The 15,764-nt window shown below is 39.3% G+C and overlaps 2 protein-coding genes across 2 annotated transcripts; one reads left to right on the top strand and one right to left on the bottom strand.

Annotated features, from left to right (window-relative positions):
* The first annotated feature begins 1,540 nt into the window (after positions 1–1,540).
* On the top strand, positions 1,541–8,700 carry LOC129599435 (endothelin-converting enzyme homolog). The gene is made up of 11 exons (XM_055497658.1): positions 1,541–2,119; positions 2,736–3,008; positions 4,076–4,234; positions 4,462–4,542; positions 4,831–5,693; positions 6,361–6,537; positions 6,750–6,906; positions 7,239–7,358; positions 7,456–7,646; positions 7,882–7,974; positions 8,077–8,700. The coding sequence occupies exons 1-11, from the start codon at positions 2,053–2,055 to the stop codon at positions 8,254–8,256; spliced, it is 2,361 nt and encodes a 786-aa protein (XP_055353633.1). The 5' UTR covers positions 1,541–2,052; the 3' UTR covers positions 8,257–8,700.
* On the bottom strand, positions 8,698–15,151 carry LOC129599434 (pre-mRNA-splicing factor syf1 homolog). The gene is made up of 13 exons (XM_055497657.1): positions 14,930–15,151; positions 14,708–14,856; positions 14,522–14,645; positions 14,227–14,424; positions 13,155–13,681; positions 11,971–12,172; positions 11,724–11,824; positions 11,476–11,638; positions 10,953–11,066; positions 10,387–10,863; positions 9,667–9,835; positions 9,123–9,371; positions 8,698–9,060 (listed from the first exon to the last, which is right to left on the bottom strand). The coding sequence occupies exons 1-13, from the start codon at positions 14,960–14,962 to the stop codon at positions 8,975–8,977; spliced, it is 2,592 nt and encodes an 863-aa protein (XP_055353632.1). The 5' UTR covers positions 14,963–15,151; the 3' UTR covers positions 8,698–8,974.
* Positions 15,152–15,764: the final 613 nt, after the last annotated feature.

A 15,764-nucleotide genomic window follows, 5' to 3' on the forward strand; every position in this document is an offset into this window, starting at 1 on the left:
TGGCTGAACCTTTACACTACTTCTTTTGCACATACCGTTCATAAATTCAGGTTCAGACAAACCTTGCATGCCTGGTGTATCGCATCGCTGAGAATAAATAAAATTACAGTCGGTTTTTGCTTCAACGCCCTTTGACCGGCTACCGAAAATCAAAAAGGTATCCTATTATTTCTCACCAGTACAGATATCTTCTGAATTTGTTTTTGTGCATCACGATCTGCAGAACACTTTAAAACGCCGTCAGTGATATTTTTTTCTGGAAGTCACAAAATGAAAATTATAACTCGTGCATGGGCGGAACTATTCGAACCGGTTTTCGGAAGTCGATCGTAAACCGTTCACTTTTATTCGGCGGTTATAGTTTATGGATATGGTTTAATGATGAAATACCTGTGAATTTTGCATTCTGCCGTTGGGGGTTTATTGCGCTATAATATTCACGTCTTCTGACCGGATGTCTGCCACGGAGAATGCTGATTTTAACGGCTAACAATAAGGTAAGAAGTACTGTAATAATCTTTAGTGGTTATACGGAACAGTCCGTGAATGTTGTTCGTTGTCCGCAAAGGAACGAATATGCTAAAACTGTCGATCAAAGACTGATGGCAGTGGATAACTAATTATAACAGCGTCGAATATGAACGTGGGCTAATGCTTCGAAATCAAATTCAGTTACTAGCAATCTCCAGGGTAAGCTGTTTGAGGTCGTCGCTTTTCATGTAGACAACATCGTGGTCGGGAAAGCGCTGATTCAGTGTTGTGTAAAGGGCATCGTTTTGCACATGTTCCGCTTTGACCTGCAAAAAATATTAAACAATATTTACTGATAAGATTATTATCAGTCAAATTAATTATATTTGCTTATGCCAACATTATTTCTTTATTAATTGATTACTAAATTAATTATTAATAAAACTGATCGCTAAACTAAATAAATAATAAATAATTAATACTTTATAAAGCAATGGGTGATAGGCAATATTTTAGAATTACCGATAACCCAAATTCGAAGAAAGCACTAGAAGATAATTCGACACCGAATTGTTTCTTAACTGTGTAAATTAAAATCTTCTAAAATGAAAAAACCAGTTCGTGAAAATATCAATAACAACTGAAATATAGTGAAAATTTACGAGAAATGAAGAAAATATGAAGAGTACGCTGTATGTGAACTAAAAATAAGATTAAAAAATTAATAAAATTCAAAAAAATTAAGTTAAATTCGAAATAGGTTTAACAGTATCGCGTCACACGAGGAAAAAATTCCATAAATCCTATATGTAGATTTTACTATAAAGTTGCGACTGTTACCAGCGGAAACCTGGATTAAGGGCAGCGTGCAATTGCCACTTCACTGCAACGTTTCATGCTAAAATCATGGCCGGCTTCAAACCGTTGCATACTGATCCTATTGTTCGGTGTCGTTTTACGTAATAATTGCACATTACAATCTGCATGCCTTCTTAAAGTGATGGAAAAGTCGATTGAATTACAACAAAGTCGGCAAGCCTTCTTTTTCTCCGCCGGCAGGCTGAAGTGTACTGTGTGCACTGACTGTTCGGAAGGTGATAAATATTTGCCGGTTAGCAATTGGCTAATACGCGTAAAACATGCTGACACCGGCACAATTGCTGTTCTCTCCACAGCTGCGGAACCAGAGCGAAAGACTGCAATACAGGTGATAAAAAAAGATATTTCCGGCACAGCGCCAAGTACCTACCTCCATGTTATATACGGCGCCGATTTTAACGGGACAGAATTTGAGACTGTGTAAACTATTTATCCTAGCGTCCATTGTCAACACTCGGCATTTTCTTCCGCTGCTTATTAATATGCAGAATCGTCTTTATGCTGGGTGATCGTCAAAACACTACGCGCGCCTGTGAGTGTGTGAGGTGGTCAGCTGAGTGCGTGTGAAGCGGTTTTCATTTGATGACCGAATTGTAGCGGTGCGATGTGATTATTGTGTATATGCGCGGGATATCCTTGTTTGTCCAGATGTCCGTCACGGTCATCTTGCTATCTGCACCTGTAGTTTTACCACCCGGTTAGATGGCCGATTTTGGGGATATTCTTAATAAATTAATTGCGATTCTCCTATCCATTTTCCAGGCGCTCAGTAAGTGGAAATATAGAAGTTAAAACAACAGAAATTTCTAATACCGGTATCATAAAAATAAATTAGCATACTTGAAAATATATGGAATAAAGAACAAATAAATAAAAATACTGCGCTTTAAAGCGATAAACAATGGTGTGTAAGCACTGTAAGGTATTTGTATCGTTTAATTGCAGAGCTATTATTTCTTTATTTTTGATGTTATTTTGCATACCTACAAATAGTGGAGAGTTGTAGTATAGTGGCCAAAATGGGACGGCTCGTTTTCCATGCAGATTTCCGATTATGGTTGCTTTGGCAAACTATAGTTGAAAATGCCTACCAGTAAACCGTTTAGTTTTTTAAAAGTGCTCAATAATAATTCTACCCATGCAGTAATTTTTGATATGATCACTTTTCATAATTATTAAAAACAATTTCCCCTTTCTGTAGTACTACTTGTTTAACATATTGAAACGTTTCTGCTAACTGGAAGTCTACTTCCTGGCTGTTGTATGGTGCGCCGAGTTTTACAAAATTCATAATGATACCGTAGGTTGTTTCGCGTCTACAAATGATCCATTATACTAGACAACTATCTCTTAACGTTCCCTCAAAAACTGTTGCATGATTACAGCTCCTAATATGATATTCACTGACAGCAATGCTGTGGATAAAAGTTTTGACCAATGGGGTGAAGTCCAGACAACAACCACGTATCCCTACGTTCAGGAATACATCAACACCACCGCAAAGGCCAACGCTACCGGATTTGTCGTCACCACAATTCCGGTTACCACCGCGGTTATACCGGTAACCAGTTCCAGCTCACTTAATATCAGCCGTTTTCCGGCACCTACGTCAGCTGCCGGAAGGGAAGAATGTCAGAGTAACATCTGCCAGAAATACGGTAAGTTTATTCGACGAAATAATTGTAAATATGCCTGATAACAATGACATTAATATTTGTATGTTTGGTTTATAATCCATACCGCGTCTTGTGCGATTCGATTGTTGACCTCCTAATTAAATTAACCACAGCACGAAAAAAACGTCGCAGTGCATTTTACGAGGTATTTATACTCCTGAAACAAAATCGCAAAAGCGCTGATTTAGTTTGTCTTTCGTGCATGCACATACATGTTTAACTTTCTTATACGATTTATTCAAGGTGAAATTACATTTATTGTTTTTAGTACGCTAATACTTGCATATACATATATGGTCTCTATGCGCGAAATCTTGCTAACCGAAAAACATAATTGCCATGAAAAATCTGTTTAGCATTTTAACGCCCAAAACCCCCCTTTTTTACGTACAATTGCATCAGTTGTACCTTTTGTCTTTCCGGGTATTGTAACCATAAAAACGGGTTTTTATGGCCAAAGTTGAAATTGTTTTTACGATTAGTACCTTATTACGTGTTTGGATGATTACAATTTGCAATCGAAATCTGAAGAAAATAATTACATCAAAATCGAACACTTTAACGCCGGAACTTTTTTTACGATAGCATCGGTCTACAATTACTATTTCCGAATGTTTATTCATAGAAATGCTTATTCTTATATATATATATATATATATATATATAAATATATATATATATAAAATAAAATATATATATAAAACCGCAAAATCATAAAAATCTGGTTGAAAGCGTTTTAAGCAGGTACTTACGACGACAATGGCGCATGTAGACTGTAGGCAAACATTTCAGCCAGGATTGTTAATCAGTGTGTTGATTTTTGCTCTAGCAAAGTGCTTGTCGATGTTGTAATACATGTTGTGCAAAGCATCCACAGCGGTGCACGTGCTATTTTATTTGTTTACTCGGATTTATTTTCGGTGATCAATCGGACAATAATATCAATTACACGTACAATCGGTTAGGAATACAGAATGCGCCGTCTTATTGTTGATCTTTTCCCGCGACTACAGACAGAATGTGTTCATCTTGCCTTTTTTATTTTTCAGCTGAGCTGGCAGCGAACAGTCTCAATAAAAGTGTCGATCCATGCGATGATTTCTATCAGTTTGCCTGTGGAAGTTTCGTGCCGTCGGCCATGGGGATCGATGCCGACGGGAGAAATGTTCTCACCATTATTAAAAATAATCTCAGAGACAGATTACGCGGTAAATTTACCGATTTAATATTGTCGAAAATTAATACATAAAGCCATATACACTAGTTAATTATAACATTTTTTTATAATCATAAGCTTTTACAGCTGCAGTTTTGCTGCGATTGCGGATTTAAATTGCTGCATTCTCAATTTTGCTAATTATTTTCAACTGGCACAAGTTTCTCTTTATATTATATAGAGTAGATATTATGATATGTATAGTATGTTACGTTACAGATATTCTGGAAGGCAGAGAGAGCACACAGTCCACGGCAAAAATAAAAACCAGAAACGTCTACGATGCCTGTGTAAATTTAGGTAAGACGAAGCACATAAGACGTGACTTCATACCGATTTCGCATCGTGCCCTTGCTCTACATTGTAACTCCGCCACTCCGGCAGGAAAAGACTGGCAACTATCAAGGGTAGAATATTTTTTTTGCTAACCTCAACTTAAGATTAAAGGAATTAGGGTGGAGTAATTAGTTTTTACGATTGCTTAATTACGTTTATCAGTTATGTAAGTGCGTATTAGTAAAAATATATTAGAAATAGCGGCAGAGTCGTTTATGTAGTTTGTAATGAACAAAATTTAATTTGATGCAGACGAGACGTCCGCTGCTGCGGTCAACACAATTCAATCCCTTCTGACCAACATCACGGGCGGTTGGCCACTGGTCACTCCCAACTGGAATGCCTCGCATTTTGATCTCTACGGCGCCATGATCGCCGCTAAAACCTACGGTTACGACGTATTATTTCAGTGGAATATCATCGAAAATCCCTCCGACCCGGCAACCAATATCATCAATGTTGGACAGGCGGTACTGGGTCTAGAATCCCCGGATGCCTACAATCTGGACGACACCGGCGTCATACGCGCCGCATACCGGGAATTAATAAGTGACAGCGCGAAAATATTGTCGGGGGATGACTCCACGGATCGTTCACTACAGATTCGTGATATAATAGATTTTGAAAAACGCTTAGCCAATGTGACCTTTACCGGAAATAATACTAAAGGAATAGTCATGTCGTTGGCTCGATTAACCCAAAATTATATCACCGCATCGAATTTAAAGCGAAATTTATTACGGATTTTTCGGAGTGTTTTTTACGAGCTGAACGTAGAAAATTCTATCGGAACCGATACACGCGTTAATGTGGAGAATCCGCAATTTATTCGCGGTTTGAGTAATTTACTGGCTTCGGAGGAACGACTGGAAGAGGATGGGAAACGAATTCTGGCCAATTATATTGGCTGGCTGATTGTTTCCACACAGCTGCGGAATTTGTCGCCGGATTTTCGCGACAGTCTTCGCCGGTTTGCAGATGCTACAAAGATGAGCGCGGCCAGTCTGGAGATTCCCCTGTGGCAGAATTGCGTGGATTATGTCAACGTCGCGCTGCCGGATGTGGTCACCGGGATGTATGCGAAAGCGTACTTGGATTCGACTTACAAACCAAAGGTAGGTAACACCGTTACAGATAACTAAGCACCGTATAATATTTCCTACGCACCGTCACACACTGTTAATAAACATTAGTATTAAACTAGTTCGGCAGCTGCTATCATTAAACGTGATAAATTTTTTAAAAAACGTTAAATTCATTTTACTTTTCATTGAAAAATATTTGCACGCCACTGATCGTATTCGTCACCGCTCTAACTGAATTTGAATATTTTTTATGTGCTAACTTACTGCGGGCGGCAAATTATAAGCCATTACTCTGCAATCATAATTAGAATCACTGTTTAATTGAGTCCGACGTTGTGACCGATTTGTCTATACTTCTGGTACTAGTTGCTTGTTTAGAATTTCGCACTGATGTTTTTTGTGATGGTAGAATACAGTTTTGCAATAAGCCGCAGAAATTAACCAACATTACAGAAACCTGACTACTCGTAAATTATAGAAGCACTCTCTTGTAATGCGTATCCAACCACATTCGCTAAATATACAAAAACGAGTTCTGCAGCTTCTAGTAATTGCTTATAAACAAACGCATCGATGTTTTGTTTAATTGCCGGTACATAAAATATGTATTCGCAATACGAAGAACTGCTTATATCAGCAATATCATGCTACGTACATGCAGAAAACACAACACCATGACCACATGTGTGTTTTTCAGCTAGAAAACATTTTCGAGACGATCAACAATATTGCCAGCGTTTATGTCAACGCCAGCACATGGATGGATGTTCCGGCAAAAATCATGGCCAACACCAAGTTGAATACTGTCAGACAGTACTTGGGAGTTTCGGATTACAACCTCAACGATACCGCACTGGACCACAGTCTGGATGGCGTACGTTTAAATTTTATGCGATTTTTCGTAACGTATAAGTTCATGTGATAACGATTTGCATAAACCACTACTTGTAAACATGCATAACTGCTAATTTCAGCTGAGCATTTAATATACTTCTACAACAGGTTCGGCAGCAATACATATGTCGTAGAAAGAAGTGAAGCATCTTGGTTTTACTAAATAATCAGCAACCTTCTCGCAATTTGCAGGTCAATATAACACAAGTGCATTTCCAGAATGTGCTTACTCTATCACGTTTCGCCTTAATTCAGCAGCTGCAGAAATTATCAGCAAACAACACGCCCGATGATATTTCCGCTCCGGTTAGCGCCGACGTGCGCTATTATTTCACGAAAAATATTGTCGGTAAGAAAAACGAGAAACATACACGATAATTGTTTTTCCGAACCAAAACGCCTAATTAATTTTCATACCAACATGTGCAGTATTTATTGTAAAAACACACAGGATGGATATATAATATATATTAATTTATCAAGAAAAACAGCAAATTTATTAGATTTGTGTGGAGTACATTTGTGTATTTATAAAAATAGTTAATTTCTTTGCTCAAACAGGTTACGATTCTCTGTTAAAACACATATGAAGTACATAACTATGAATTATGAAAGAATTATAGACATAATTTTGCTGTCTTACTGGCAAATAAAAAATTTGACTGCGGTTGATTTCTATAGGAATATCCGCCGGTGTGCTACAGTTTCCCATCTTCGCCGCCGATGCAGCAGATTTTTCAAATTTCGCTGGCATCGGTTTTCTGTACGGGCACATTCTGACCGAAGTGTTTAATGCGCACGGTAAGACGGGAAATTCTTGGCTCTCTCATTTTTGATAATGCCTTTATCTCCGCACCTTCGAAAAAGTGCCGATGACGCTGAAAATGCCGATCAACAGGTTCCCGCTACAATGCCACGGGACAGTTGGCCAGCTGGTGGTCGACAGATGTGTACCACGCCTACCGCAATCTGGCCAATCAGCTGTGGACGCAGTACTGGTCACTGTCGCCGCCCGACCGACCACTGTCCGCTGTTGTCGATCGGAATGCGCTTTTTGCGGATAATGTCGGTTTCCAGTTGGCATTAACTGTACGTAACTATCGTAATTATGTTTTAATTATTAAACAAAATAAAAATCAGGAAAAATTAAATAGCTTTTAAATTTTTAACTATCCAATACAAATGAAAACAATACTAAACAAACAAAAATCGAAAAATTTTAAGCAACCGTTTCAGTAACTTAAGTGGTAATAAAAAATTGTTTTTTTCGGCATTCTGTCTGTTCTGGGTAACGATAATCGAATAACTTTAATTACTGTTACAGGCTTACAAAGAATTTGGCGCGAAAGACGAGCATTGGTTACCGTCACTGCAACAACTGACACCGGAAATGCAGTTTATTCTTTCATTTGCGCAGGTCGGTACTATGACAAAATATTAAGATAAAGTGCACGATACGTACTCTACTTGTATAGCATTGTATACGGGTGCAGGAAAGTAACACGATGAAGTTTTTCAGAGTTTGTGCGAGTCGCCTGGCTCGTCCGCCGTGCGGACTGCCGATACCTTCATGGACCGGTCGTATTCGAATCGTCTCCGTGTCAACGTTCCCTTGATGAATTCTCCCGAATTCAGCCGAGCCTTTTCCTGTCCCGAAGGTGCCAAAATGAACCCAAGCAACAGGGTGTCAGTGATGTGATATGGACATAATGGAGCTTTTTTGGCGGATCAGTATGCTTTCTTTCGACGACCAGGATTGTGACCTTTTTTTTACAGTGCGGTGCATTGTAGTAATACATAATTGTACACTGTTCGAATTTCTTGCTAATTTGACTGTTGTTTTGCTGCTGTTTCCCCAAATGCGAATTTTCCCAACAAATGCGGAAAATGCAAGGTTGCAATAACTTAGGTTTTTTAATAAGTAGTAGACAGATTGTAATGTGATCTTCAATGGATGCCTTGTGACCACACATTTTGTGTATACTGTCCTAGATCTTCCTTCTAGTCGCACAGATTTTCATTTCAAATTTCTCCACAGCGGCTTCCGTTTTCTATGTTAAACCGTGGGTATTTCTTGGCTGATGTATAGGAAAATTAAATTCTGATTTTATGCTTCCAGAACGGCAACAAAAATGCGGAATTAAATATCGGTATTTTTGCTTCTTATTGAACTGATGACTCAATCTGCTCTACAAATTTTACAGCAAAACTGAGATAAACCGTCAAATAAATAGGAAGGGCTAAAACATCAAAAACAGTAACGCATCGCCGCATTGAAAAAATAAGATACAGTATGCTTCGAATGATCAATCTAATAAAAACAAGGAAGTAAATGGCAGAACTATGGTCAACAAGACTATTTTTCAATATTTAAGGCTCAAAAAATAAATCCTTACATCCCATTAATGAAAAATATCTCACTCCTCATCATCCGGCGCTTTCCGCTTAGAAGCCAGCGTTCCAAATACTTCGCTGGGAATATTCTGCTGTTCAATTACAACACCTGAAAGATACCCTACTTTACAACAGACTCGCACACGTCACAAATTAGTTAAAATTTCTTACGCTGCGCTGGCTGTTCACCGTCTTCCTCGTCGTCATCATCCAAGTCTAGTTGGATTTCTTCGGGATTGGCCGCCGGCATCAGTTGACCGGCTGTTCCGGGTACGGTTTCATCGCTGCGTACGAAGGAAACGGCTTTCTGTGGAGATTTCTGGATTATTGAAGGTGCTGTTGTCGCTGAGACCGGCACTGCAGCGCCGTTTTCTGCGGCCTGAACTTCTAACCGCTTCATGTCATCCGCTGGTTGATTTTCTAACACACAAACACAAAAACTTAATGTTTAATACTTGCTAAAAATCAGGATGGAAAAGGACGCTTACGATCAAACACTACCGATTTGAAATCGAATTCGGGGAAAGCTATCGGATTTGCGTGTTCGCACACCAAATACACCACACTAAGATTAACGCTTCACACATAGTACATACACTTCCACAAGTCCAAAATTAAAACCCAGCTTATTTAACCTTGCCCACACAAAAAACTGCTATCAAAAGCTAGATAATCAAAATAATTAATCAAAGAGCATTTATTATTTTTGCTGTACCTTGCACGCCTTTTCCGAGCGCAGCCATCATTTGTGCGGCCATAAAGTTCACTTGGGTGTTGTAGGTTGCCTGCACCGACCGCTTGATTCTCAGCATTTCGCGCACAGTGTCTTCATTACCGTGACGGACTTCGAAATCTTTCCATACTTCCCAAAAATGCGCTGCCACCTGGAAATCGAAATTTTACATGCGCCTTCGTGAATTCAACTTTTGTCACACAGAAACTAATTCTCGTCTACACTAGATAAACATATACAGATTTTACCGTAGCCAAGCTGAATAAAACGAGCGGGTTTCCCTGATCAACCGCTGTAAGGTTAGATTTCATAACATCACAAATTCAACAAATAACACAAGGAAAATCTTGAATATTATACACTCAACCTCATAAAAGGTAATGACCGATGAAAAGTTTTATGTGCAGCCATTCATTTAGTATGTTTTTATTTCCAATGGGACTTAAAACATAACAAAAAGTTATTATAGCATAATTTACAAGGTTTACCACCCTGACAGAAACTGAAAGTTTACTGTCAAAATTTATTCGTTTGTGGAACCATTGCACTACGATTACGGCAGTTATATTCTAATAAGCAATCATGCAATCCTTTCTTAAGGCTATTGAAAAAATAATAAACTCTATTTTTCTTACAAAACATATCAGTGCAGATGATGCAAATTAAGTTCAGAAATATTTCTACAGTAACCTATCTACTTACGCGTGGATCACAGATCTGTGCACAATGTGCATAAATTGCTCGCGCCCGGTCAATCTCCCCTAACTTCCGCTCCAAATCCGCGAAGCGGATACACATCTCTCGCGCCTGATCATCCGGGAGACTCTCAATGGCCTTCTCGTAGATTTCCCGTGTCGACGTAATCCCGTACAGCTCAGCGGCCTTTTTGATGTAGATGTTGAACATTTCATACTGCTCCTCTTTCAGCACCGCCGTACAACCGCGCTCATACACCTTCATGGCATGCCGTGCCAATCCATGTTCCTCCTCCAATTTCGCGTACATCAGATAGAAATGCTTGGCGAATTTCGGCGGGCAGTCGTGCAGGCACTGTTCAAAGAGATCGCGGGTCCGCTCCAATTTCTTGCCGGCATAGCGCTGCACGAATTTACTGAGGTACGTATTCCAAATGTCGTATACGTTGGGCCAACGAAATAATCCGACACCTTTTTCGTAGGCCTACAAAAACACCACAATTTCACAATGCTCCCAGTTTGCCAAGACCGGTTAAAAATTTCTATCCAGTTAATTTGGATATTTGCCGCCACCTTGAAAGCTTCCTCAAAATGGTTGGTTTCCTCCAGAAACACGCCGTAATTCATGATAATCTGGGGCGTAGCAATGCGCAGATCAATTATCCGATCGTAGACAGCTTTGGTCGTCTAGAAAAGAAGCAATTATTAGAAAAATTATTTTCCATTGCAAAGGTGTTATTATGTAACATGCTTCCATGAGCACATAAAAACAATGCTTCCGTGCTAACATAAACAAACATACTAAACAAACACAAATCACAAAAAGTAGTCAGTAAATAATCATAACGTGTATAATCTCACACATTACAAAACAATTATAAGACCAAGCCCTGATTAACGTAAAAATAATATCACAAAACAAATTACATATCGAACATAACACGGGGGCAACTAAAATGACCGAACTGTAACAGTGCGCGCTGTAGCCGTTAAACTACGATGACAAGTACTACACTCTTACACCTGCACTGGGCGCTCATTAATGGCATTAATGAAATGACAGAAGTAAAATGCGACCGTGCGCAATAATGCGTACCTCATAAGTCCCAAAACTTTCCTCCAAATCGGCATAAAAAGACCATATTTTCAGGGATCGATAGATGCGATTCTGTACAGTTTCACTCTCGTCATAGAAACCGGCTTTCCGGGCTGGAGGAGTGGTGGCCCGCTGCAGCAATTTGATAGCACGCTTTGGTTGACTGCAAAGTAGAACAGAATGCCAATTTTCCTGTTTCACCGAATCGACAACAACACCATAAAAAGAGACAGACAACATTATCCTACTCGTGTTTCAGTTCCATTTCCGCGTATGCACACCAAACATCGCCCAGTTCCTCCACCTTGTCATAATTCACCTCCAGCGCTTTTTCGAAAATAATCCGAGCCTAAACAAACCGAACAGTTAGGCAGCTTTCTCTTTAACTTTTTTGTGATTTAGTTTTGATTATTTACCGGATGGAAATCTCACCGATCGATCAATAAAAATTAAACTATAACGCAGGTAAAAGAAAACTTAACGCGTCACGCTTACGTCGTCTTGTTGGCCGTGCTTATCGTAGAACTGCGCAAAAGCAATCCAAATGGATGAAAATCGTCCGTTACATGATTTCTTGGGTTCAATGGTTTTAACGGCTTCCATAAACGTTTTAATCACATCCCCAGGTTTGTCCTTGAATAACTCGACTCCTTTATGCCATTCTCCAACGTTATGTGGATTCTGACGTAGGAGAACACTGCAAAAATCATTTACAATGAAACCCCGTTATATGTTGCAGAAAACTACAACAAACAATTAGCAAAACAAGTACGAATATACCTACTCCACAAAACAAGCGCATCGGCAAAAACACAACGGTGCATAATCTGATTTTTAAATCTTGCTGACAAAATCACTCACCACGATGCGTGCATTATTCTTCTATCAAACGGTTTTTTTTTCCACTTTTTCAAATTTTTTGAGAACATACTATATTCATCACAATAAAAATACCACAAAAATACTATTTAACAACTGCGCCGTAAGTAAGACTTCCGAACCTTCGCGAAAGCTCGAATAAGGCGGGAGGTAAGTCACTGCACTACGGAAAGATATCTATTGCTCTCAAATACACTTGCGGAGCTGCGAGAACTGTTGTGTTACTGGTCGAGCAGCAGTTGTCGCAGTCACAGTACTAGCACGCAGCGCAGCTAATTACTTTCGTCACTATTTTGTTAACCGAGCACTTATACAAAAGTTTAAAAATTTAATTTTTTCAAAAATACACGTCATAGAGTAAGTTCGAACCGTGAGCAGAAGAAAGTGAAATCAGAATAAAAAAAATTCAAGACAAGACAATTCGTAAGCATACTAACTATTGATTAACTCATAAGGGGCTATTTAGACGACACCGCAAAAACAAGCACGCGCTTAGATGCCCTCATACTACGGTCTACGAGTACTCCTACAAATTATGCAAACTATGCAACTGTTCACTGCATTCCTTATCAGCAAAGAAAACCGCTCGCATTCGGTACTGTAATCAAAAACCAAAGAATGAATTTAAAACGTCAGTCTAAACTAGAAAAAATTATTCTGCAATCCTCAGCAATACTGCAGTATTACTCTATATAAAACTCTACTGTCGAAATTTGAAATTTCGAATTGTTACATGTTAACTCAGTATCACAGCAGCGAAAAAAGGTTCAGAAACCAGCATCCCACATTTCGTTTTTTACCTGTTGATCAGAACCGGTCGCCTCTCAATGACCATCTCCAAGCGGGCCATCCGCAGCTCAATATCCACATCATCCTCTTCGTTTCCTTCCGTCTCCTCTTCCGCTACCGCTTCCATCTTGGCCGACAAGGTGGTCTCCTCAAACTGCGCATACGCGTCGAAGATCTGCGTGAAATCCCGCACCATCGTCACCGTATCAATGGCCTCCTCGTAGATATCCCGGGCCTTCTCAAACTGTCCCCCACGAATGTAATAATCCGCCAAGGCGTTCCACAGACGACCACGCTGCTCCGGGAAGCGACTGATCCCGTCGCGGATCACATCGTCCACGTTGAGGCTCTTGATGGCCTTGGGGTTGGAGGAGATGAGATCACACAGATCATTCCAGTACATAATCTTGGTTTTGCCTTCTTTGGACAGGAAACGGTCATTGTTGATCACCCGTTTGACGATCTGAACGGCGCATTCGTCTAAACGGTCGATACTACGCAGATATTTGATGTAGTCTTCCACATCATCCGGACAGAGCTACACAAAACAAAAAACGATGACAAAAGAAACAAAGTAATAAAGCATTATTCCATAAAGCTCTTCATTTTAAATCATTTTCAACAAGCCCGAATCCCAAGAAATGAGAAATTTTTGTATCTTTTAAAGATGCCGAGGTTAGGGAGCTTGAAGCTTTATCAATATATATCATTCCAAAAACTGTCCATAATAAACATGAACACAAAAACAGCAATGATCACAAACTATTAACTGTTTTTCAACAATAATTTTAAATAGCAATGCCGGTTACATAAATACTTCCTCATGTTAGACAGCAAAGCCTGTGCACTACACAAACGGCCATATTCAATAGCACGAACAACTCACGTTCGATCAAGCCAAAAAGGAAATCTACTTATAAAAGGCCAGTTTTAGCCTGTCAAGTATCTTCTTTTTAGCACGAGCAACATAATATTTGCCGAATTAATGAGAACAGTACCGATTAACTAAAACCACACCTTTGTTAAAATTTTTATCAAAACGCGAAAGTTAAAAAACATAAACCAGCGCTCAGTTTCAAGTACCTTCAGGTAACGATCGTACACCCGGAGCGCCGTTTCCGTAATGTTGTGCATCTTGAGAAATCGCAAATAAATTGGCCAAATACGAGCATGCTGTGTCACCGGCAGCGAGCGCAACGCGCGATCAAAAACTCGTCTGGTTCGTGTAATCCTGGGCTGTTTTAACAGGAACTCGCAGTATTCGATCCATATTCGAGGCATCTGTAGCATCCCAAAAGGTACAGTATGAGAAACTACTCACCAGTGCACCATACCTTTAAAATGCAACGTAAATATTAATAAAATTAAAAACACCTACTTTGTGCATAAAAACCAGCGATCGCTCGAAAACATTGTTGACTTCGTCTAAAGCAGGATCCGCAGGGCTCTTCCCCTTCACTTGCTTTTGCCGCGATCGCAGATAATTGTACCATAATTTATAACTGCAAAGCAACCGGTTTGATGGGGAATTTCGACGAAAGCGGATGATCAACAGACGACGAACCTGCCAGGAAGCTGTCGGAGAGCTCTTTCGTAGATCACGTTAGTAGGCACGATGCCTTTCTTCTTTTTATGTTCAATATACCGCTGCCATGATCTCAAGGCGTACGGATTCCGGAGGCACTCTTCTTCGAACGGCAGATCCTCGTTCTCCTAATAAAATCAGATCCCATGTCAACAAAACTTCCATATTTTCCGTGTTTCGGGTTATTTCAACTCTGCTTACGATAACGAGATTCTTGGCTGGGGTTTGAGCCATGGCTCATAAAGGAAGGCTTGGAAGCAATTAAATTCACATGGGCTTCATAAATAATAATGAGATAAAGATGAGATTATATTAATTTTCGCGACGAAAACTACTTATTTTAATTGTTTACAAAATTTAATTTAATAGAGAAAAGCGGTTTCAATATTCTGTTTGGCGTTTCAGCAACGACAAACTGAAGCGTAGCAAGCCGAAAATATCAACGAAAGGGCTATTAACTTCCGGAGTGACTTGGGGTTCTGGGCCCTTCACCATTCAGATGCGTCTAGTCAACTGATCGGCTTCGGAATAAGATAAAGATAATTGCAAAAAACAGAATTGGGGTTTACAAATATTACTATGTTGGACAATAAATTAAATAATAAAAATATTTTCGCCAAGAAAATGTGGAAATTCGGCCTGGAAGTTGATATAAAGTTGAAAGCAAAGTATCGCTCACCCTGCATAAGTACGAGAACTTATTTTTTAAATTTTAAAATTTGTTTTCGTTCTGGTATTTCTCTAATATTTGGTTCCTGTTTATTTTTCGTTAGCTTTAACTACTGATTTTCACGTGAATTTTTCTGAATTTTTTGCTTACTAGTGGCTCGTCGATTGCAGTTATTTTTTATTGCAATTTTTGCAAAATTATTCGCATTAAGCAGTATTTTCGCCCTCGCATCATAACATTTCCCCTTGGTCGACCTTGAGAATAAAAGGGCATTCTCCCGCGAGCAGAATGCAGCATTCGTTTTCGTCACATTCGTATTTTCCCCGTTTACAATAGGCAGATGATTAATCTTGATGAGTTATTTGT

Source organism: Paramacrobiotus metropolitanus, unplaced genomic scaffold, assembly GCF_019649055.1.
Source record: "Paramacrobiotus metropolitanus isolate TYO unplaced genomic scaffold, Prichtersi_v1.0 Parri_scaffold0000146, whole genome shotgun sequence".
In the NCBI taxonomy this organism is placed as follows: Eukaryota; Metazoa; Tardigrada; class Eutardigrada; order Parachela; family Macrobiotidae; genus Paramacrobiotus; species Paramacrobiotus metropolitanus.